This window comes from Mastigoproctus giganteus, chromosome 1 (genome assembly GCF_048544385.1).
Source record: "Mastigoproctus giganteus isolate SK-2022 chromosome 1, ASM4854438v1, whole genome shotgun sequence".
In the NCBI taxonomy this organism is placed as follows: Eukaryota; Metazoa; Arthropoda; class Arachnida; order Uropygi; family Thelyphonidae; genus Mastigoproctus; species Mastigoproctus giganteus.
In genome coordinates this window covers 255,492,576-255,518,084 of record NC_143575.1, presented here as the reverse complement: position 1 = coordinate 255,518,084, position 25,509 = coordinate 255,492,576, and the positions used below count along the sequence as shown (strand labels likewise).

Here is a 25,509-nt window from a genome sequence, read left to right as displayed (position 1 = left end):
GTGCAAATATATCCTCAAATCACAAAGGGGGATGAAAGGATGACATGAGTAATCAGTGGCATAGCCAGGATTTTCAGTCAGCAGGTACATCCACAAAAAAATGGCACCAATTGCAATTCACAAAAAAGGCACCAAATGCACAGCCCTGCTTGATGGTATCCTGACTGCTATGGTAATAAACATTTGTAATAACCTCGAAAAGCTAGGGATGGGCAAATTATAGCCATGTGACCTGTCAAAATAAATTACTAACTATTTTGGCAATCTTATGAAGAGTTTAAAATTTAAGAAATATTCTATTCCACAACTGAGGCCAATACCTCTCCAAATCATCACACACATCTTGAGATGTTTAGCTGAAATTCAAAAAATCAAAATTTGAAACGTAATGCAAAGAGAAAAGGAGAAAATCCAGTTTTTTAGAATGCAGAGGAAGCAATATTTATGATGCACTTATGCTAAGAGAGATTAAAAGTCAGGGTAATCCCTAATAGAGATATGCAATCTTGTCTAGAAATCTGAGTGTCATTGAAGACAAGAATAGGAGCAGAAAAATCCATTTTGCGGGATATAACACAGGACTAAGTTTTAGCAGGATTGAAATTGATTACGTTAGCTTTGTCCCACTAAGAATTACCTGAAGATCAGCATTTAAGGAATTGATAGTGGATCAGGAAGTTGAAGCTATTTCTGCAGGGCAAAGTTTCTCAAACTGGAAGGAGGAATGCAATGTGCTCTCATCAGCAAAACTATGAAAAAGATTTTTAGTTAATGGAAGAAGGTCAGAAGACTATATACAAGATGAAAAGAATGAGAAAAAGAACTAAACCTTGGAGAACACTGGCATTAGTGCAGAACCCGCAAACTGAATATGTGCAAATATATCCTCAAATCACAAAGGGGGATGAAAGGATGACATGAGTAATCAGTGGCATAGCCAGGATTTTCAGTCAGCAGGTACATCCACAAAAAATGGCACCAATTGCAATTCACAAAAAAAAGGCACCAAATGCTTTCTAAAAAGGTGCCACAATACCAGATTTCAGCATCAGGGTGTACAATGTACCTGCTGATCCTACCCTGGCTACACCACTACAAGTAATTACAGTCCTGTTAATTTAGCATCTGTTCCAGGGAAAATAAGGGAGTCACTGGTTAAAGAAGTAATGTAGGATCATTTATACAAGACTGCAGTTATAATCAGATACAGCATGGGTTTGTTAAGAAGAAATCTTGTCTAAACAATCTGATGTGGTCACAAAGGAATTGGATGCAAAAAATAAGTTTGATATCACATATTTGGATTTCAGAAAATCTTTTGATACTGTTGCACATAAAATACTGCTGTACAAATTGGAGCAGTGTGGCATTAAGGGCAAATTTCTGCTATGGATAAAGGGATGGTTGAGTTGGAAAAGACAGAGTAGTAAACACTGGAAATGGATGCTACTCTTCGTGGGGGTAATGTTTTTAGTGGAATTCCCAAGGGTTTGTTAGTGGAATTACCAAGAGTTTGGTGTGGAGACATTGCTGCTTTCTATATTTATCAATGATACTGATGAAAGCATATCAATCTTAATGTTCAAGTTTGCAGTGATATAAAGGTTAGCAGGGTGGCTAATGATAGCAATAATGTTACTGCAACAGGATCTAGAAAAGTTAGGCAGATGAGCTGAGAAATGGCAATCGAAGTTTAACATTGACAAATGCAAAGTGCTGCATGTGGGTAGCAGTAACGTACCAAATGTGTGGTACTACACTGAAGGTAGGGGAAAATAAAAAAAGGCCTTGAGGAACTTGTGCAGTAAGATTTGAAGTCTTCTGAGAGTGCACACAGGCTACCAGGACAGCTCATGGGGGTTTTGTCAATGATATACAGGAATTTTACTAGCAGGGATAAGGAGGTGATTATCCCATTGTATAAGGCAGGGGTCCCCAGCCTTTTTCATTGAAGGACCACACAGAAAATTCATAACAAATGGCGGGCCAGAGTTGGTGCAATTTTGACGACAGTAAGCCAAAACTGTAAACCAAAACACTGTAAATCCAATTTTAGCAACTTTACCAGGTCAAACGGGTTGTACAAGATAGAAAAATTATAAAAAAAATTATAAACAAGGGATATTTATTGTAAATAAAGCCATAGTCATATCAAAAATCACAATTTTTATTGTTATAATCACATTTGTTATTACAAAAAACTATAAAAAATTATAAGCATTGGATTTTTGTTATAAAAAAAAAGGTATAGTCATATTAAAAATCATAATATTTATTATTATAATCACATTTGATATTACAGAAATAGCAAATCAATGAGATGTTTGTATTGTTTTGATTTAGCAATAATTGAAATGTTAGGTTTAATTGTGGAAGTTCCCAATCTTAAAAAAGTCTTGCAAATGTTCATCTGTCATTCTTGATCGATGTTTGAATTTTATATATTTCATTTTTGAATATGTTTGTTCACATAGGTAAGTGCTACCGAAAATAGAAATTATTCTTCTTGCTAATTTTTTTAATTCTGGAAATTCATTTTCTGTCAAAGTTTTATAAAAGTTAATTAATGTTTCATTTTTCAATAATGTTTTCACGTTATTGTTATTTTGAAGATCTATGATTTCTAATTGTAGATCTTTATCTATTTGTGAAACATTTACATCAAATGGATTCTGAAATAATGTAAATAATTTTCTATTGTTTTCGAAATCAACAAATCGATCAACAAATGCTTCCATCAATAATTCAAGATTTCAGACAAAATTGTCAGTAGAAAAATCACAATTGGGCATATTATTATATAAACTTTCACAACACAAAAAATGGGAAAAATTATTTTGTTCAATTTGATTTTTAAATAATTCTAATATAGTCTGAAATGTTTTAATATTGTAGAACAAGTCATTTACAAGTAGATCGTGACTTTGGAGTTTTTAATTCAATGTATTCAAATGTTCACAAATATCTGTTAAAAATGCAAGTTCCCATAACCATTTAGTCTGTTAATTCTGGGACTGGTTTTAATTTTTTGTTCATGAATATGTCTATTTCGGTTCTGAGTTGAAAAAATCTTTTTAACAAAATCTTTTCAGAAATCTTTTTAACAAATTGCCATATTCGCTTTCGATTTCCTGCAAGAAAATTTTAAACTGACGATGGTTCAAGCCATTTTTGCGTATAAAATTCATGATACTAATTATAGTCTACATGATTGAGTTTGAAGACAAAAATTTACAGCACAACGATTGCTGGTGAATAACACAATGAAATTGCATAGGTCTTTCGATGTTTTTGGAATCAAAATAGTTATTAACATGGCCAATGAAACCAATATTTTTTTCAACCATATTCTTTGCACCATTGGTCATAATTGTTCTCAACAATTCCCAATCAAAACATAAAATATGTTTTCACCAGAGGTTCTATTCTTCAAGCTTTCAAGTGCAGCCAGTTCTTCTGCGACTTCAAAATTTTGATTTATACCACGTATGTAAATGAGTAACTGTGCTGTGTTGGTAATATCTTCCCTTTCATCAATTGCAATCGAAAAATTTATAAAATCTGTAACTTTTTGTTTCAGCTGATCTTTAACATTAGCAGACAAGTCTTCGATTCTTCTCGCTAAAGTTGAAGCTGATAAACTTATAGCAGCAAAGTGCTTAACTTGATCATGGCATATTTCTTCTGCAATTGATAGGCACACTCATATCACAAACTCGCCCTCCCTTCTTCAGCAATGATTTGAGATGCTCGCAAACTAGCTCTAATTAAATTTAAATTCTGATTAGTGAAACATATCATCTGTTGTTGTTGCCTCTTGAAATCAAAACTCAGCTCTTGTAATTTCTTGTTTCGCAACTCTCCTTGAAGTTTATCGTAAGTTGAGGCATGTTTTGTCGTATAATGCCATTTCAAATTATATTTTTCAACACAGAAACTGCTTCCTTACATATAAGGCAGGTACATCGGTTATTGTCCCTTATAAAAAAAAATAATTAATCGACCAAAGTTCATTGAAGACACGACATTCGGAATCGATTTTTCTTTTCCTTGACATCTTGATTAGCTAAAATTAAAATTAAAAAATTCAAAGTTAAATAAAATTAAAAATAATATGCATTTATACAAATAGCACTAATAAATTGTTGCGCATGATAATCGGTGCAGTGGCCTGACGACTACGGCCTGAACGAGAATAGCTGACCAGGAAAATGATTAATAAGCGTACTTGTTTTTACATTGCAAACTGCAAAGAACACATTGCATACAATTCTTTCACTAATACTTACTTGATTAATATTTAGATTAGTGTTTAGCAATTGTTTTAACAGGCGCTTATTTTAACTTTACTATTTCACTTTTTGACACAACGATCGTGTTCGTCGGAAACACTTGAAGCTAGAAACTTATAGCCTTGGGCATTCGCACTGTTGAGATTTCCGACATCGCAAGAAACACTACTGCCAAGTAGAAGCACATAGAATTGCAACAATGTTGCAAAATTATATTTAGATGCATTTACATTATATTTTGATTATAAATATCCTTATATACGATATGTGGCAACCAAAAAAGATTTCTATAGAATAAATTTTGACGAGGCTTGTTTGTTTGTTATTGGGTTTTTAGGAGCATTAGCAACTAAGGCCATATTGCTCCGGGGATATGCGGTGGTCAATCCCTGACCTTTCTACATCCTCCGTATTTGGTAGTCACGGGCTCGAACCCTGGTCTAATCAAGAAGTGTGTGCTATGTACTGCTGCTCCTGCCCACCTGGCTATGGAGGCGCCTTCGATGAAGACATCAAAATACTTTTGATGTCTTCTTCAGTGAGAAAAGGTGGATACGTTGGTAGTCATGGAGTAAATGGTATTACATCTGAGGAAGGCGTTATAAACAAGCCAATTTGTAGTAGCCAATCACACAGCTTAATGAGAGGGTTGTTCAAAAAAGTAGTAAGTACAATACAATCATATGATGTAGGCTACATATAAAAAACATAGGAAAACTGTACAGCTTCATAAGCATACACTGCATGAATGGGAAAGTTGCTTTGCTGAGTGTAAAAGTATAAGTGCATGCTGCAGGTGCTGTCATCTGTATTTTGGATCAAGACCAGCGTTTTCACATGAAATCATCTGGCGGGCTGGATCCGGCCTGTGGGCCGGGGACCCCTGCTATAAGGCAATGGTCAGGCCACATCTTGAGTACTGCATACATGTCTGAAGGCCCCATTTTAGGAAGAATGTAGAGCTGTTGGAACGAGTACAGTGAAGGGCAATGAGATTGGCGAGGGGAACAAAGCAGTGCTCTTACCAAGAAAAGCTTCAGTTCTGCAAATTGCATTGACTGGAAACTAGGCACCTCACCTGTGAGGTGATCTGATTGAGGCATTTTAAAGCTTTTAATTAATTGAGAAAGCTCAATGCTGATGGGATTTTTCCTCTTGCTCAGACTGTGCACGTGATGGGGCATAATTTCAATTTGAGGAAAGATGGTTGCAGAATAGATGAGAAGTAGTTTGATTTTAGCCAGCAAGTGGTTGATTGTTGGAACAAACTTCCATCTTTCTTGTGGAAGTTTACAGCTTAAATATGTTCATGGAAGAACCAGACAAACTATTGGAGGCAATGGATAGGTGAAATGGGAAGACTTTTTTGGTTGATGCTGTATAAGCTTGCTTTCTTGCATCATATGCCATTACTAATGCTAAGTTAGAAGATAAAGAGCAATCTATCATCCCATGCAGTGGGAAGTCAGAAAGAAAACTGGATACCCAATTACAAAAAAAAAAAAAAAAAAAAAACAGTTGGAAAACCACAAGACGGTAGATCATTTACATGACCTTTATGCCATACAGAATCAAAAGCCTTTGAAATGTCAAGACAAACTGCTTGAGTTTCACCAAACATTTCCATTGAATTTATCCATGGAGGGCTAACATAAGCCAGTATATCACTAGTGGATCAACACTGATTAAATCCGTACTGGTGATCATTGATCAGATGGAAGGCTTCTAGATAGTTTAGGAGCTGGCAGTTAATATTTTTCCATTACTGATTGACATCAGAAAATTTTAAACAGTAATCCAATCAAGGAAAAGATTAATAGAAATCTCGCAGATCATCCCATTTTGCAATCTTGTAATGCCAAACAACATGAGGTTGAGAATTGCCACAAAGAAAGACTTTGCTGGATAAGAGACCATCACCAAGTTGTGATCTGAAATGTCTAGAGGACCACTCAACTCGACTATTTACTTGAAAGGGCTGTTTGTGAGAAAAAGATCAAGAGTGTCTACTGCGTGGTTAGGGTTGTCTGGTATTCTGGTAGTTACATGAATGATTTGAGTGAGGTCATTACATTATTAATTGCAAAAGCCTCAGCATCTCAAACAGCTGGGTCGCATGTGACTGTAAAATGGGTGCCAGCTGGAGTCGTGAACATAACAATAACCAAGGAAAATTACCTCATGGATAGGAAAGTTGAACCGGAGAAAGTCAAATTTGAAAGAAAGAAAGTCAAAGAGTTCTAAGTGATTAGTGGAGTTTGGAAAATAGAGGTAACAGATGAATTTGACAGAATGGGATACAGATATTTTAAGCAAGAGAAGATTGAAAAGAGGAGATTTCAAATTACTGTCTCTGACAGGGAATATCAGATTGGACATATGCACAAGTACTACTTTTGAAGTAAAAGGAATTGTACAGTGAATAATTAGGACAACTGAGTTGAGGAGTTGTTGAATCAATCAATAATTGGGATTCTGTCAAAAAATGTAAGTGGGGCTTGGCAGACTGCAAGTGGAAATTAGCATCATTGAGATTGAAAATGAGATCACATATAATTTGTGAAATGAACAAGAAAATTACGAACTTGAATAACACTGCTGAAAAAAAAAAAAAAAAGTACAATTCCTTAAAACATACAAAGTATTTTAGAATAAAAAGTAGAGCAAAACCTTGCGAACTGAAAATATGCTATTATCTAGATTTTTATATTATTTTATATTGGCTAGCCAGTCATATGACCAAAGGCACGAACTGTCTGAAAGTGCACTTTATGGGATATGTGTAATGTTACAATCTGTAACCTACTAATTCAAATCAGTCTGTTTAATTTCAGGCAGAACTAATTGTCCCCACCCCAAGTTTTGGATGCAACTATATCTGAGACAAAATAAACCAGTTAAATATGATGGTATATGAATAAACTCATAATAATAAAGGAGAAAAATTTGAGAATAGCAGGTTATATTTTTGCTTGCTCTCTCTCTCTCTCTCTCTCTCTCTCTCTCTCTCTCTCCAAAAAGAATAAACTAACAAACCTCTGAGAACAGCTTAGTTCAGCTTGGGGAAAAATCCCTAATGAAGCCAATCAGGTAAAATTACATCAATCCCTGTTCTGTAGAATTAAAACAGATGAGAATACGAGAATTCTTATTCCACGTGACATGATAATTAAACTGTTTACAAGGAATCAATTCCATTTTTCATTTCTGGTTATGAACTGTAGATTCCACTCAACTTGTGCAATACCTCTGTCTATTGAAAATTCAACTTCCTTTTACATTTTAAATACCATTCAGAGATTTAAAAGCAGACAACTACTGTTCAAAATGAAAATGTTTTTAATCAGCATTGTTCCAAAAGAAAGGCAACATTTTTATTTGGCAAATCTTCATTCAGCAGACAGGAACTACACAGAAATTAATGGTGATATGGCCACTAATTTCCCACCCAGTTCAAATATTTGTTTAGATACTTACCCCAGTGCAAAGTAAGTGTGTCTATCCTTCTTGCATAAAATTAAGAGATTTCATACAATAACCATAATTTCACAGTAATTTTCACTTTGACATCTTTTGAAAAAGCACTGCCCTGATGGGCACTTCTTTAGAGGGCCAAACAGATAAGTCCAAAGGAGGTCATGTCACGATTCCATGGTAAATTCTCCAGTACTACTCAGTTGTAAAGTGCAACCACCACTTTTGAGCATGTATTGGGGGAGAGGAGGGAGGCTCTACACTACTGTGTATTGTTAGCAGCCCGTGTCACTTCTTTTTTTATGGCTATCCAGTGGCATAACTATGCCAATGCAGCCAATATGGTGCATTGGGGCCCGCAACTGAAAGGGAGCCCACTGCCCTCCTGCCCAAAACAAAAAAAAAAAATTAAAAATTTAAAAAAAATGTAAGTTTTTTAAGTTATGTTTATGATAAAATTTACTATATTTACGAACAATAATTTTTTTTTCACACGAAGCATGTTTATTGTTAGCTAGCTGCAAAGCACAAGCAAAACTGCAGTGAATAGAGGTGAAATGGTATTACCATAGCATTTTTTTTTTTTTTTTTGGTTAAAAAAAAGTTCAGGGTGGGGTGGGGTGAGGGTACACATTAAACTTTGCATTGGGCCCACTTTTTCTAGTTATGACATTGATGGCTGTCATTAGTTTCTGAAGTATATCACAACAGCAACTGATGGAGTCCCCTGAAAAAGAAACCAAAAATCAAGAAGACAGCTGACCAGAAAGCTGAACTTTGTGACCCATCAAAATGCTGTTCAGGAAGTCTTTATATACTGCTGTATAGTGCTGAAAATGCATGAAGGCTCATTACAATGTGGAAGCATTTATTTTTGGAACACAGCATATAAGTTCTAATCTACTCTTGTGGAGGTTGGAAGTTTATCTGAAGATGGTGGGGATTGAACAAATACCTGAAATAAATAAGTAAAAGGAAGGAAGGTAGATGGCAATGGTTACTTTTATATATATATATATATATATATATATATATATATATATCTGATAATTACAATAAATATGATATTTAAAATAAAAACATCAGCCAGTAGTACGGCAATAATGCAGAGCGAAACGAAACGTAAAAAAATATAAAATAAACAAACCGGGAAGGGAAAGTAGCGGTAGTAGGACTAAAGGTAGTCGATAATCCCCTGTATAATTTAGTCAATTAAGTATTAAACCCAATTAATAAAATATGATGTAAATTTAAAATAATGCCAATTATATATAATTTAGCGGAACCCCCTCGAAGGTACCATTTCCAAAAGACGTGAAATATCACCAAAATAGGGTTAAAGAAACTACCAAAAAACTAAAATATCAAAATAATAGACTGACCATCATGCCCCATATCGACAGAGGACCACGAGGCCAATAATGGTCATGGAATCGCTGCATTTCAATCGTCATACAAATCATCGCAAAGGCGGAAATATCGAAGAACCAAACCACACCTCCATTCTCCGATAGATCAACCAATGCAAAGGATTTGCATGGCGGTGGTCCTTATGCAGCGAAAAATAATCTATAGAACAGACAGCACTCTAGATCAGAGCCACACCACTGACATAATGCAAGCTTAACCAGCTTATATATTTCTTTCCTTTCTATTATATAAGCTGGTTAAGCTTGCATTATGTCAGTGGTGTGGCTCTGATCTAGAGTGCTGTCTGTTCTATAGATTATTTTTCGCTGCATAAGGACCACCGCCATGCAAATCCTTTATTTTAAATATCATATTTATTGTAATTATCAGATATAATTAGGCATCATGTGGAGGATGTGCATTTGCTGCCTCTAATGATAGCTATATAGCCATATTTATTTATTTATTTTTATCACTTTTGTCTAATTTTTACCTCACATAATATATATATATATATATATATATATATATATATATATTCTTTTTTTGGTTGATGCTACACAAACTCACTTCCCACCACCATAAAGAAATGGGCAATTGGTGACACCATGCTTACCTGCTTATGTGTACAATTGTATGCAGGGTAATGTTTCAAAACAAACATTCTGCTTGGAGCAAACCCAGTTTACACACTACCAGGGGTCTGGGTGAGGCCATTAGCATTTCTACTGTTACCAGGGGGGGGGTCAAAATTGTTGAGAGCCACCAGGGCCAACTAGAGGCCAATCCTCCCCTGCACTTAAATGCTATATTGCTCCTTAAATACTAATGCAGTTAAGATGAAACTGCTTTCTGCCACTTGTCTAAAATTACCTCACCCGAAAACAACTGTCCAGTGACATCATGTGCTCTGTTGGCATAATTATCTTGATATACACCACTGACCAATGGGTTCACAATAAATGGAATAACCCTGTATGAAACACCAATTTCAACTAATGTAATGAAATAATATCATGAAATTTACTTTATCAATTATCTGCACACTATCATCATCATAAATAAACATTTGATACTTCTAAAACACAGTTATCAATTCAGCGATATTGACATAATTATCACTTGAAGAATACTCAAAAATAGCATTTGTTAAAAACAGTGAAATTATGAGGAACACTTGTAGACTGGAATCATGTGTGTTCCAGCCTATAAGTAGTAGTCATGTGTAGGTTATGATGACAATTCAGATATTCTGGAATGAACTTCACAAGGCCATATAATTTACAACAGTTTTGATCAGAGATAAACAATCATTTTAACAGGCTACATTTAGAAAATCATAAGATAGATCCTGGTACCTTTTAGACGAAACACCGTGTGTGCGTGCGTGGAAAATCTTGGTTATTTTTAAGGGTTAGGTCATTTGTTGCCTGGACCTTATGTCATATCTGTGCTGAAAGTTATGAATTTAACATTAAAATTGGACTAGGCATTACTGATTAGATTTTACAATTTCTAAATTTAATTAATTTTTTTTTAAACACTACTTTTATCAACTACTTTTTCTCTCATGGTAAAATTTGTTCCTTGTCCTTGGTTTAGCAAACTGATTTTATTTGGGGGGGGGCATAAATATATAAAGAATGAGCATTACTTTCAATACTCATTGCAGGCAAATCGTGGTACTGGAGAATGAGCATTGCAAGCAATGCTCATTCTCCAGTACCACGTTTAAATGTGTAGAACATACTAGCAGTACAAAGGCAATTATGTGCCACATCACTTCATGCTACAACCATTGTGTCCCCCCACCCAAATACAGAGTGCAGAAACTGAAAAATGAGACTTATGTTAGAAAAAAAAAATATATCCATGTATGAGTAAACTAGCCTTGGTTTATTCAAAGTAACTTCCTCCTGCATCCACACACTGCAAGCAATGATTATGAATCGACTGGCAATAGGCATTGACTAGTATACTGTTCAATTTTCTAATCACAGCTCTTGGAATGGTTTCAATGTCATAAAAATAGCAGTCTTTTGGTGGTGCTTCGGGCTTCTGGAACAAAAAGAAGTTGCATGGGGCTAAGTACAGTGAATATGGAGGGTGCAACAGTATGCAGACTTTTTTGCTAGCCATAAGCTCCTGAACAAAGAGCCTTGTGGTTTGGTGCATTGTCATCTTCTTCATACTGAGGCTGCACACAACGGATTATCTGCAATAAACATTTCAAAATGTCCAGATAGTAGGCAACAGTAACACTTTGGCCATTGGGCACAATTCCCTTGTTGAAACTATAGATGAGATAACTAATTGGCTCATTCGTGGGCTTCGTCACTCAGCAAGGCATGTTATCTGTGGAGACTTCAACTTTTCCCCTCAACTTGTTCATCTTCAGTCCAGAATGCTAAATAACCTTCACCCATTAGGAATCCAACTAACTAAAAATATCCCGACCAGGGGTGACCACCATCTTGATCTTGTGCTGTCATCAAGCAATTGCAACTTGATTCTACAACAGAAATAGTTTTTCAATTTGATCACATGCCAATTTTAATTAACTTATACTTTCCGACTCCAAACTATGCTTCGACTCAGGTTCACACCAAGGTAATAACGAGCTAAAAATTACTCAACATTAGTAAATGTCTAGAAGCAGCCACTGCAATTCCTTGGAATGCACTTGAGCAATGTGATAATCAACTTGCCTTAGATCTTTTAACTCGCTGGCTCGTCACAATTTCTAATTATGCAGCCTCAAAGAAAATAAGGATCTCTGAACGTACGAGAGGATGGTAGACTCCTGAGCTGAGCAACAGGTTTAAGCTTAAACAGAAACTCTACAAACAATGGAAAATGACAGGACTAATTCTGAACCGAATTGCATACTCCAAAGGACGAGCCAGCTTCAACCGCCTCAAGTCTCAAGCCATAAAACATCACATTGAAATCACTTTGTAAGGGCGGTCCATCATACCCACAGAAATATTGTGAAGTCCCTCCACAGTTTTATCCTGAAGTGTGGATGGACTTTATTGCAAGAGTTCAGAAAAATCACCACGAGTCCAGTGATATTCTCATGTCTGATGATGATGTGCCCAGAGATGCACTTGAAACCATCGAATTAACAAGACAAGACCTTTTATTGATTAATAAGTTGCCTGCAACTGGTACAGTGGGAATCGACAAAGTACCACAATTTATCATTAAATGTTTGAGCCCATATCTAAGTGACCCCCACCTAGTAATTTTTAATACCATATTAAAAGGAGAATTTTCCCTCCAATATGGAATGTGTATTCTGTTAGGCCACTCCCAAAAGTTTCCCGGCCAACCGAAGCCAGGCACTTTAGACCCATCTCTCATTCCTCATGTTTATTGAAATTTCTTGATAAAACAGAACTGAAAACACTTATCACGCACATTCTCCCTCACAGGCCTCAGCAAACTCAATGCTTTGCAAAACAGATCAACAGTTAGTAACCTGATTATGACTACCAATGCCATCCTTGGATTGTTTGAGGAGAAAAAAGAAATGGCAATCACATATCTTGATCTACAAGCTGTGTTTGATAGTGTTCACATCCCAGCCTTGCTTAAACTCCTTCGAAATTATTATCACATCACAGGCAAAGTACTGCAGTTTCTGACATCCCTTCTTCAGAATAGAACCATCCAAATGTACATAGGAAAGCAAAGGTATACTAGACAAAAGACAAATACAAGCAGGCATTTCCACAAGGGGGAGTCCTGTCTGGAATTCTTTTCACAGCTATCATCTACCCGCTAATACACGATAGAACAGATATGATATCATATGCAGATGATTTAAAGATCTTAACAAAAATAAATTTGACCGATGAAGCAGAAGACATCACAGTAACCATCAACAAGACTTTATCCAAAGTACAGCAGTACCTCACGAAATTTGACCTGCAAGTGAACCCTGGGAAATCTGCCATCATGGTATTCTCACTTAGATCCACACCAACCATAATTCAGCCTACGATTGATGGCGTCCTGATCCCCTGTGTCGAAAAACAAAGAGATCTGGGTGTGATCTTCGACAGAAAATTAAGATTCCATCATAATATAGAAGAACTCTGTGCTAAATTCAACAAGAAACGGTGGGTTGTCAAGCAGCACTTGCTACACATTCAGAACACAAACCTGATAAAAATGTATATCAGGATGATGATTTTCGGAGGTGTACTGTATGCAGTAGAGTTGTGGGGCTCGGCTCAAACACCACAATTAAACCATTAAAAGCCACAGAATAAAAGCTGCAGAATACTGGCTCCTGAAGTGGGCAACCTGGAAGTGTCATCTCCCACCACAGCAGCACACAACACCGATGGCCAAAGCGCTGAATTTAACCAGGTTTTCAGCATTCATGCACGAGAGGACTCATCTTCACTGTAAAAATGATCGCAGGGAGTCTCAGCACCCAACATTTGGGACACCATGTGCTGGTGGATCCCCCAACTAGCTCTCCACTCCACTCCCAAGCTGCTTGCTCTTTCTTCGAGGTTACATTTTAAAGATCGGTTCCTCCCTTATCAGAAGCTCCATGTAGTCCAATCTCTGGATGCTGACTTGTTTAAAATAATAGATGATAAAAAGTATAGACGGCTCATCCTAGATCGGCACGTGGTCTCCACAACTACCAACTGATCTCAGATCGTTATGGCTGGGCACGAATCTCACAGAAAATGGGACTCAAGGAAACTACCTTTTGTTATCGCAATTTGTATTATTTTAGTTATTTATATTTTGTATTAGTTTTCCTTCCAAGTCAATATTATCTGCTATGAGAACTTTTATTTATATATATATATATATATATATATATATATACACATAATCTGGCTATAATTTAATAACAAAGATCTTATTACCAATAAAGATCTTATTTATTTATTTATTATAGAAAGTGATGAGCATGGTTTTGATTTTTGACCTTTCTTGACAAATTTTTCAGGGAGAGTCTATCAACTTCCAATCAACACTTTGTCGCAGGATTGTACTGAAAACATCATGGCTTGTCACCCATAATGACCGAATTCAGGAAGTTGGGTTTGCTTTTAGTGGCCTCAATGAGGTTCTCTGCAGTGTTCAAATCACATCTGTGATTGACTGTCTGTTAACAAATGTGGAACAAACTGCACAGTGTCATTTTCTTGAAATTCTTGGTTATTATTTGTCAAATGGTTTCTTTATTAACACACAGATCTTCTGAAATCATTCTGAGCATTGCACATCAGTCATTTGCAATTATTTCCCAAATCTTTTCAATCAACTCTGGTGTTCAAACTATTTTTACTAGGCTCGGATGTTTCTCATCTTCCAATGATTCTCTTCCCTGGGTGAAATGTTTATGCCACTCAAACACACATTCACAAGACAGACAATTCTCTCCACACACTTGCTTATCATTTGAAACATTTCCATGACACTTTAGGCCAGTTGAACATAAAACTTGATGTTTGCTTTTTGTTCCATTGTCCCTCCACAACACAGACACAGGAGAGACATGCAGTTCAGCTCACACTAGGTTCTGAAATGGTGAATATTTCTGCTGACTTTGACTATGGTGCAAAGAAGAGTCACTCTTTCATTTCATATTTACTTCTAGTAGATGGCAGCACCAGCACTCATCGCATAACATCGGTCTCGTTTTCCAATCACCACACTATGTAAAAGCAATTTACACTTGTATGCCAATGTAAAATGATTTTAAACTAAACCTGAGAACAGCTTTCCCACTGAGAAAAAAGCAGTTTATTAGAAAAAATTTTAATTTAGAAATTGTAAAATCTAAATGACAATACTTAGTCCACTTTAACATCAAATTCAAAAATTTCAGCCCAAATACAACAAAAAATTAGCCGTACATGACAAATAGCCTAATCCTAAAAATAGATTACTGGCTTCAGTGACTTTTAATTGAAAATCTGTGCAACAACATCATAAAATGCATTTAATATACTTTGAAAGAATAAGAAACTTGAAAATTCTATTTATGCAAGTTAAGCAGATGGACCTGTGGGTACTTCATATTTGCATATGGTTAGAGGACTGATATCTAATCCTGCTTGCTAGAACAGGACCTCAAAAATGAAATAAGATCATTTAAAGATGCTGCAACAAGAAATACCCAGTAGTAGGTCTGATTCTCCTATTATCAGCCACTTATACTACATTAAGCAAATTGGTGACAAACATAAGTACTAACCATGTGAATTAAGATTCACTCTGTAAAGTGATTCACACATTTACTAATCTATGGGAACCTATAAAAAAAAGACTGCAGTCTGAAATATATTATGGAATGAAATATGTGCCAGAGACAACAGTTTTATGGTGTGGGCTATATTTTTAGATGTGGAAGAAACCTTCATTGCAACAAGGTAAAGGAATGATTCCTGCATCCTTTATTTAGAATTGATGAGCTTGCACATGCTCAAACAATTTCTGCATTCAGCTAGCAACAAGTATTGACATCTCCTGTGAGCTCTTTTTGATAAGTCTGATGTCACCATTGTTGTGCTTTTATTCTATTATGCATTATTCTAATTATATGTCAAATTTAGATCATATTTCAGATTAGAGCATGGCAGAGATATTAACATGTTTGCTTTTGTCAAATCTGTGTTCTGGTGTAATTAAAATAGTATAATTTAGAAGTTTGTAAAAAAAAAAAAAATTAAATCCGCAATGCATAAACGTCTACAGAGACACTCAGAACAGACCTGTCGCAAGATTTCCTGTTGTCGAAGGCGCAGCCGCTCTCGTTCCATTTGAAGCCTCTGGAGACGAAGTTTCTGCTGTTGTTGCTGTATGTTAATTTGGCTGGCACTTGCAGTAGATAAAGATGTAGCTACAGTGATTGCAGAGGCTGAGGATGAAGCCTACACAAAAGCAAAATGAGTGCTGTTTTATTCTTAAGCAATAAAAAAAAAGTAGTTCTTACAGAATTTCTACTATAATTATCATGTGACTGTTCACGTGATTTTTACAGCAAAAATATAGCAAGAACAACGAAACAGGAAATGCACGGTTGCATTAATATGCAATGCACTGCATTATCAAAATGCAAAACTTGATTATTTAATGCTATACATTATATATAGAAAAAAAATACACTACTTACATCAGTTTTTCAAACTGTGTTTATTCCATGCTCCCTAGTCAGACCCATCTGCCATGACAATATAATGGGCTCACCACTTATTACACCTTTTGAGAGATACAGGTTTAAATTCTGTTGGAAACTGGAGCAATTCTTAAAGGCTGCTTCAGTTGAGGGCAGTAGTTAGCTTATCTCAGTCAGGAGAACAGCAGTTTTACCTGCACATTATGATGTGTTTTTCAGCCTACACAATATGCAAATCAACCCCATAAACATATACTTGTACAAACAGAATGAATAATTATAGGCCAAAGAAGTGCTATATGAACTAAAACAGGATGATGCACCAAAGAACCCTAAAAAACCCTTGGGTACTGCATACAGGTTTGGAGGCCTCGTTTTAGAAAGAATGGGGATTTGTTGGAACAAGTAGAGAAAAGAACAAGATTAGTGAGGGGAACAAATGGGTGCTCTTACCAGGAAAGGCTTCAGTTCTGTAAACTGCTACATCTGGAGAAGACTAAGCACCTGCAAGGAACTTAGTCTTTTCCACTATCCACTTCCACAACAGCAAATGGAAGTTTGCTCCGACAACCAACTAAAGGTGAACTTTACACTCATCTATCCCGTAGCCATCCTTCCTCAGTTTGAATTTATGCCCCTTATGTGTGTGTGTGTGTTACTTAATGTATTGAGTATACTCAATGCTGATGGCATCCTCTTGATCAGACTACACACATGAGGGGCATAAATTCAAACTGAGGAAGGATGGCTACAGGATAGATGCCTGGAAATTTGCCTTCAGCCAGCAAGTAGTTTGAATAAATTCAAGAGAGAATTAGACAAACTGTTAGAAGGAATGGACAGATGATATGGGAAGTAGTTTTTTTTTTCTTTTCTTGGCTGATGCTGTATAGGCTTGCTTTCTTGCATCATTTCCCATTAGTAAAACTAAAACAACAAAAGTACTTGGATATCTTCTTTAACTATGACTTTGAACATGTTATTTTATTCATAGGAGTTAGTTATCCATCAAAGTTAATTCTAATTACTTCACACTATTTATACCATGATGAAAAATTTTTTTATTGCCAATATGTTAGAGCACCTTTACCACAGCCTTGATTTGCAAACTGGATTAAATCCTGGTAAGAATAAATATAATTCCACAAAGAGTCCTGTGATTTATAAGAATAGTCTCAAACTCTGTGAATAATTTCTCAACAGCATTTAACTGATTAAAAATTACCAAAATCTCACATATATTCATTTAGGAGGTTTGGGTCATTTTTAGCATTAGCCATATGACAATGCAAGGAAGCCAGAGGCTTTTTCTGTACCATCAAAAATAAAAATAAAAATAAATAAATAATAAAATAAAATTAACAACAAAAACATCTAGTTGACTCCTCTCACATAGTTACCTATCTAACTGACCTCTGAATTTTTCCAAAGCTGCCAGTCTCAATTGCCCATGGAAGCAACTTGTTCCAATAATTGACAACTCTAGTAAAATAAAACTTCTTGCAATCCAGAGCGAGAGGACATGTAGCACTTTAAGCTATCATCATTGCCTTTCTTCAAATTAATCTGATTATTTTGCCTTTAGCAACTGCTACCTCACTCATCATCATCCAACTTAAAACTCCATGGTCACTTCCTGCTAATAGGTCCTATATTGCGAGTCCCACGATGTCATCTGGTTGCTGGATGATAATCAATTTTAAGCAATTAAATGCAGTTGAGAAATTACTCAAAGTTTGAGATTACTCTTAAGTCATAAAATTCCTTGGGAAATTATATTTCTCCTTACCACGCTTTAATCTGGTTTGCAAAGTGATCAAGGATCTGGTAAAGGTGCTGTAACAAATTGCTGAACAATAAAATATTTTATCATGGTGTAAATACCATAAGTAACTAGAATTAACACTTGGGCATTTCTACTAATGTTGATTCTTGCTTATGCTAACAAAATTATAAGATGCAAGGAATCATCATCATCAGCCATTTTCAATCCACTGCAGTATGAAGGCCTCTCCAGCAACTTTCCAGTTCCTTCTGTTTTGTGCAATGGCCATCCATTTACTACCCACAAACTCATGAATTTCATCTATCCATCTCCTCCGTTGTCTTCCAGGTTTCCTTCTAGCTCCTCTTGGGTACCATTCTGTTATTTTCTTAGTCCATCTATCATCATGTCTTCGAGCTATGTGTCCTGCCCAAGACCATTTTAGATCTTTAGTTTTGATAAGTATGTTCTTTACTTGAGTTTGCTGCCTAATCCATGTGTTTCTCTTCTTATCTAACAGTCTGATTCCCAATATAATTCATTCCATTCTTCTCTGTGTAGTTCTCAGCTTCTCTTCCATTCTTTTGGTGAGTGCCCAGGTTTCACTTCCATAAGTCATGGTGGAAAGTATACACTGGTTCATTATTTTATGTTTCAGACAAACTGGGATATTGCTCTTCAGTATGTGACTATATTTCCTGAATGCTATCCATCCAAAATTTATTCTTCTCTTAACTTCCAGCCATTTATCATTATTACAGGGACTAATACTTGTCCCAGATAAGTATATGACTCCACCTTTTCAATTACTGCTCCTTCAATCATTATGTCCCTTTCTGTGGCATACTTGTTCATCATTACTTTTGTTTTAGCCATATTTATCTTTAGTCCAAAATCCTTACTAACTGTGCATAACTGATTAATATTTTCCTTTAATTCTTTGGGATCGTGGCTTATGACCACAATGTCATCTGCAAATCGTAAACGGTTTAGGTACTCTCCATTCACATTGACTCCTTTCTGCGACCAGTCTAATCTTTCTTAAAGCTTCCTCAAGGGCAGCAGTAAACAGCTTCAGAGATATTGTCTCCTTGTCGAACTCCTTTCTCGATTTTAAATTTCCTACTGTCTTTGTCTAGTCTAATAAGGAGGTAGCGTTCTCATATATTTTCTTCAAAAATCATAATATATGGGGTATTTATGCCTTGTCTTTCCAGTGCCTGAAACATTGACTTATGCTGTATGGAGTCAAATGCCTTTTCATAATCCACAAATGCCAGGCATAATGGTGTTTTATATTCATTTGCTTTCTCCATTAGCTGTGATGTTACGTGAAGGTGATCCATAGTTGAGACTCCTGCCCTAAAGCCAGCTTGCTCATTCAGTTGATTCTCATCAAGTATTCTTTCTAATCTGTTAGTAATGACTCTTGTGAACAATTTGTAGATGTGGGATTCAGAAACTTGTAATATTCCTCGTCAATATCTTGGTCCTGAGCAGTCTGCAGAAGCCTAAACTTGTTCTTAAGTTACAGTACATACTGCTTTTTCTCCTCTTCTGTTATCTCAAAGACCTTTGTATTATTTACTCGAGTCAGTTTTTTCCTTTCCTTTCCTACATTTATATCAAGTGTACATCTTACCATTCTGTGATCACTTCCAACATTTACCTTATTCAGGACGGTAACATCATTCACCATATATCTTGTTAGTGAGGATGAAGTCGATTTAATTAGTTGTTAATCCATTTGGACTCTTTCTGTTCACCCTTTTCTTGAAAAAAAGTGTTCATTACTGACAATCCTTGAGATTCTGCAAATTCCACAAGTCTTTCACCACTTTCATTTCTTTCACCAATTCCAAAATTTCCTATAGTTCCCCTTTCTGCACTGTTTTGTCTTTTTCCAACCTTAGCATTGAAGTCCCCCATAATAATAGTGTAGTGGTTTTTCTGCTCATCTAGAAGACTCAATTTCGGTGTACATTTCTTCAATCTCTTCATCATCATGGCTCGATGTTGGTGGCATAAATCATTATAACCTTTAGCTTGTACCTCTTAGAAATCTTGAGTATTAGTCTTGACACCCTTGGTAATGTACTTTTGAATTCCAAAATGTTGTTTTTTAAATCTTTATGGACCAGAAACCCAACTCCACCTTCACTCCTTTCACTGTTTCCATTGGTGTTCAGCAGATTTCCACTTGATAAACTTATAAGGAATAATGCAAGGAATGTTGCAAACCAAATACTACAAATAATTTTATGTTTTGTTATAACAAAATGTTTTTAGGCAATTTGCTATTAACTAAATTATGTTTGCAGTTCTGAGAGCAAGAGGTAGGATTTGGGGAAATGATGTCACTTTATGCATTGAGAAACCACAATTTCCTGTTTCCGGTTTATGCATAGCTGCTGAGAGAGAGAGAGAGAGAGAGAGAGAGAGAGAGAGAGAGAGAGAGAGAGAGAGAGAGAGAGAGAGAGAGAGAGAGAGAGAGAGAACTGCATTTCAAATTCTTATGTAATAAAATATGCATTACCATACTGTGCTTCACTTGAAATGCTTTCCAACCCCCACAACTGAGGTTGTAAGGCACTTCATTTTCATTTTCTTGTTAGCCCCTAGTCCAACAAGACTTGCACTGTTAATATGACTCAAATGGTAAACACCCTACAACTAGAATTCAAGGCAGAATAGCTACCACATAAAAGGATTCTTAATTGTGTGTTGTATGCTTTTTTAAACTCTCAGGTACAGCTTGAGGCAAGAAGCATGCAGCCAGAAATATATGGTAATAAGCTAGACTATACAGAGGGCATTCCAGTGGAAAACTGTAAGAAAATTCTGTACACTAATTTTCTAGGTGGCTGGGATGTATTTTTATTGCTCAATAAGTTGTGTGTGGAGAACTGAGAATACCAGATAGGCTGTTTGGGATGCTGATGGTGGAATACAAAGATGACTTGTAATGCAGTTCACTCCATGTTTAGTCACCTTGTTTTCAACTACTGAAATATTGTAGTTATTTTTGGTTTTTTTTTAAGGAGCATTAGCAACTAAGGCCATATTGCTCCGGGATATGCGGTGGTCATTCCCTGACCTTTCTGCATCCTCCGTATTTGGTGGTGATGGGCTCGAACCCCGGTCTAATCAAGAAGCGTGTGCTACGCACTGCTGCTCCTTCCCACCTGGCTACGGTGGTGCCGAAATATTGTAGTAATACAGAACACTGCCCGACAGGAATGAAATTAAACTGCAGCCACAGCATGGATTTGTTAAGGGATGATCTTGTCTGACCAATCTGATTGGATAATATGATGCAGTAACAAAGGTACTGGATGCAAAAAATAATTCTGATATCATATACTTGGATTTCGGGTATATGATATCAGAATGTGATATCAAAAGATCCAAGTACATGATATTTTCATCATATACTTGGATCTTTTGATACTGTTGCACATAAAAGACTGCTGTACAAACTGAAGCAGTGTAGCATTAAAGGCAAGTTACTGCTCTAGAAAAAGGTATGGGGAGAAGAGAGAGAGAGAGAGAGAGAGAGAGAGAGAGAGTGAGAGAGAGAGAGAGAGAGAGAGAGAGAGAGAGAGAGAGAGAGAGAGAGAGAGAGAGAGAGAGAGAGAGAGTAGTTATTAATGGTCCCCCAGGACTCCACTAATAACATTAGTGGAGGGCCCAAGGGTTCAGTGCTGGGCCCATTATTGCTTTCTATATTTATTAATGATAGTGATAAAGGTATATCAGGCTTAATGTCTAAGTTCGCAGATGATACAGAGGTTGGCAGGGTGGTTAATAACAGTAATCAGGAAAAGATACTGCAACAAGATCTAGAAAAATTAGGAAGATGGGCTGAGAAAAAGCAGTTGAAGTTTAACTTTTTTTTTTTTTTTTTTGATTTGGTAGTTGTTGGCGCATCGGCTTCTGTGGCCATATTGCACCTCCCAAGGTTTTTGCAGTACTTTGATCCAAGCCCAAGGCGGGAATCGAACCTGCGACCTTTGGGTTGCCAGGCAGGTACTTTACCCACTCGGCTAGCCCGGTCGGCTGAAGTTTAACATATGCAGATACTGCATACGGGTAGCAGTAATCCTAGATTAGCGTACCAATGAGTAGTATTACACTCAGGGTAGTGGAAAATGAAAAAGACCTGATGGTAATTGTGCAGTCAGATATAAAGTGCTCAGAGCAGTGTAGGCAGGCTACCGTGATAGCTCCTGGAGTTTTGTCGACAATATACAGAAACTTTGCTAGAAGGGATAAGGAAGTAACTATCCCAATTTACAAGGCAATAATTAGGCCACATCTTGAGTACCACATACAGGTCTGGAGGCCTCAATTTTAGGAAGGATGTAGATCTGTTGGAATGGGTGAAGGGAAGGGCAACAAGATTAGAGAAGGGAACAAAAGGGCGTTTTACTAAGAATAGCTTCAGTTCTGAAAATTTCGGCATCTGGAGACTAGGCACCTGCAAGGTGATCTGATTGAGGTGTTTAAGGCTTTGAATGGATTGAGCAAGCTCGATGCTGATATCATTCTTCTTATTTATCAGACCGCATATGTGAGGGGACCTAAATTCAAATTGAGGAAGGATGGTTGCAGGATAGATGTGTGGGAAGTTTGCCCTCAACCAGTGAGTGGTCCATTGGAAAAAACTTCCATCTGTTATTGTGGAAGTGGTAGTTTATTAATAATTCAAGGAAGAATTAGACAAATTATTGGAGGGGATGGATTATATTTTGGTGATATTTCAGGAGAAGATATATGGAAACTATTTCTTCATGTGCTTTATAAAATTATGAAGCATAAAAAAACAAAAGGTTTTATTTTATTATTCAATTAAGCAGTTTAATTTATAAATAATTTTTATTAACATCATAGTAAAAACAATATTTCAAATTACACCAGAAGATCAGACAAATTTTTCAGTTAAAAGGAGTCTGTTTCATAAGAAAGTAAATAAATTATCAAAATGCAAATATTTCTCAAACTCTAGTAAAGGACTAATAAAAGTAAAAGACTAGTAAAACAATGACAAAACCATGGCATAAACAAGTGCAGACACATTTCACACTATTTTAGGAAGCTATGCATATCTGTTATTTTCAGTTATGAAACTTAAAAAAAAAAACTTTTGCAAAACTGTTTAGTAAATTTAGTGGTCGTAATAAAAACCTCTCTCTCTCTTTTTTTTTACCTGAGGTTGCTGTTGACTGGATAAGGCAGGGGAAGACTGAACTTGCGTTGTGGCACTAGTATGACCTGGCAAAGGCAACAAAGGTAGGTGCTGCAGATGAAGAGCTATAAAGAAATGCAGAATATATATATTGTTGTGAAAAATTGCACAATATGTTATACATTAATTCTTTCACTTTATTTTAGTGAAAGAATATACAATATACAAAGATTTCACACATTCTTAAGAAATAACAGAATGCATCATTTCTGTACGCAGCCAACTACTTACGTAGTAGCTAAAAAAAAAGCTCCGAAATGGTGCGGTATGGGTTGTGGTATGCACTGAGAATAAATAACAATAGTCTTCTCCTATGGTGAAGTGTTACTTATTCGAGGTAGTGCAATATCATTGTAACTCGTGAAGGTATTCACAATATGAGATACACTTAAATGAGATATACAGTAGGCTTTCGAAACAATGGCACCTTCAGGGATTCAAGATGCCATTATTTCAATTTTTCCATTATCTAGAAAGTTTTATTTTTAATGTATTTAATGCAGAAATAATGTGGCCAAATAAGAAACAAAGAGATTAAGAATGCAATTTTATTAACTGCACAAAAAAAACATAAACATGTTGACGATCCAATGTTATATTCTGCTATTAATACACTTCTGCTTATGCCCCGTTCTATTTTCTTTATTATATCAAGTTTGGTCTGCGCAGGTAGCACAGCACAATAGCACTTCCTCCCGACACCAAGTGGAAAAGGCCCGGGTTTGAATCCCGTCGATAACGTGAGGAATGTTTATGGCTTTTTTCACTCTGTGGCTGAGTTAGTAGATCTCAGGCGTAGATAGCAAGGTCCTCCCCCCCAGAATCTGGGGTTTTAGGTCCAGCAAAACAGACAAATTGACCAGAGAACACATGCAATTTACAGACAATACACATGGGTGTATGAATTAACATTCTGGGTGATCCTAATATAACAGTTTGGATTGTATCAAGTTTGTCATTAAGCTTTAATGTTGTTCTTCTTTTCTTCTCTGTATGAGGTTTATTAACTTTAGGAGCCATAGTGAGGGATTTTTAATTTAAAACAAAGGCAAAACAGCAGTATAGAATTCAATTTGAAAATGGCGAACGTAAACAAATACAGTAATCATGTGACTTGCCATTTTCTTTTTTCAGCACTGCAAGACATCTGCGCTGTATGTATATATCCCATCTCAATGTGCTGTTATTTGGGGTGCCGTTATTTCGACAGTCTACTGTACTCAAAAATGATGCCAATTTTTTTTTTTTTTTTTTTAAACTACTTAATAGTTGGCTGCATGCAGAAATTATGTAATTACACTAACTTGTAAATAAATAAGTTGACTTCTTTCACAACATGAGGCTATAGCCCTAAATTTGTGTTGACATAACAGAATATATAAAACGAGTCATTTTTATCATTAGATAGTACAATCAATGGCATGGCCACTTTATTAGAGTGATCTACCCTTTTCACAAAATAGGGCATTCCTTCAGTAACTGCATCACATATTTGTATCATGCAATATAAAGCAAGTGAGCACATAAGTAAAGGTGTTGTATGTGCAATTCAGTGTGAAAATAGATAACATGAAAGATTTAAAGTCACTTTGAATGCGGCATGGTAGTCAGTGTCAGATCAGCCAGTATGAATATCTCAGAAACTGCAACCCTGTTGACATTTTCATGTATGACAGTGTCTTAGGTCCAATAACTAAATAACATCCAGGAAGCTGGAAAGATTTTTGCAGGGTAGGCCAAAAGGTTACAGTCAGTCAAATAACAACCTAGTAGTGGTAACCCAAGATGCATTTCGGAATGCATAACTTATCACACCTTGTCACTTTGTATCAGCCACTGACCAAACCAGGTTCCACTCCAATCAGCAAAATCAAAGATGGTATGGTTACAGTGGGCTAAGGAATAATAACAGTGAACAGCAGAAGATTGAAAAAAAAAAAAAAAAAAAAAAACATTGCTTGGGCTAACAAATCCCAGTTTCTGCTGTTTGGTGCTGATGAGAGAACTAGAATATGGTGAAGCATAAGTCCATAGACCCATCCTGCCATGTATCAATAGTGTAGGTTGATGGTGGTGTGGTGAATATACTTATGGTGCACACTGAGCCCGTGATACCAGGGGAGCAACATTTGGATGCCATAGGCTTAGAAATTGTTTTAACCAC

General features: G+C 36.2%; 1 protein-coding gene across 2 annotated transcripts in view; it reads right to left on the bottom strand.

Annotated features, from left to right (window-relative positions):
- Nucleotides 1-25,509, bottom strand: part of LOC150091799 (transcriptional coactivator YAP1-like) — a 261,022-nt gene that overhangs the window by 48,016 nt on the left and 187,497 nt on the right. For both annotated transcript variants that reach the window (XM_090377012.1, XM_090377021.1), the window contains exons 3-4: nucleotides 23,307-23,410; nucleotides 15,929-16,087 (exon numbers count right to left, since the gene is read on the bottom strand). In XM_090377012.1, the coding sequence (XP_090233138.1) occupies nucleotides 15,929-16,087; nucleotides 23,307-23,410 (263 nt within the window). The remainder of the gene's footprint in view (nucleotides 1-15,928; nucleotides 16,088-23,306; nucleotides 23,411-25,509) is intronic.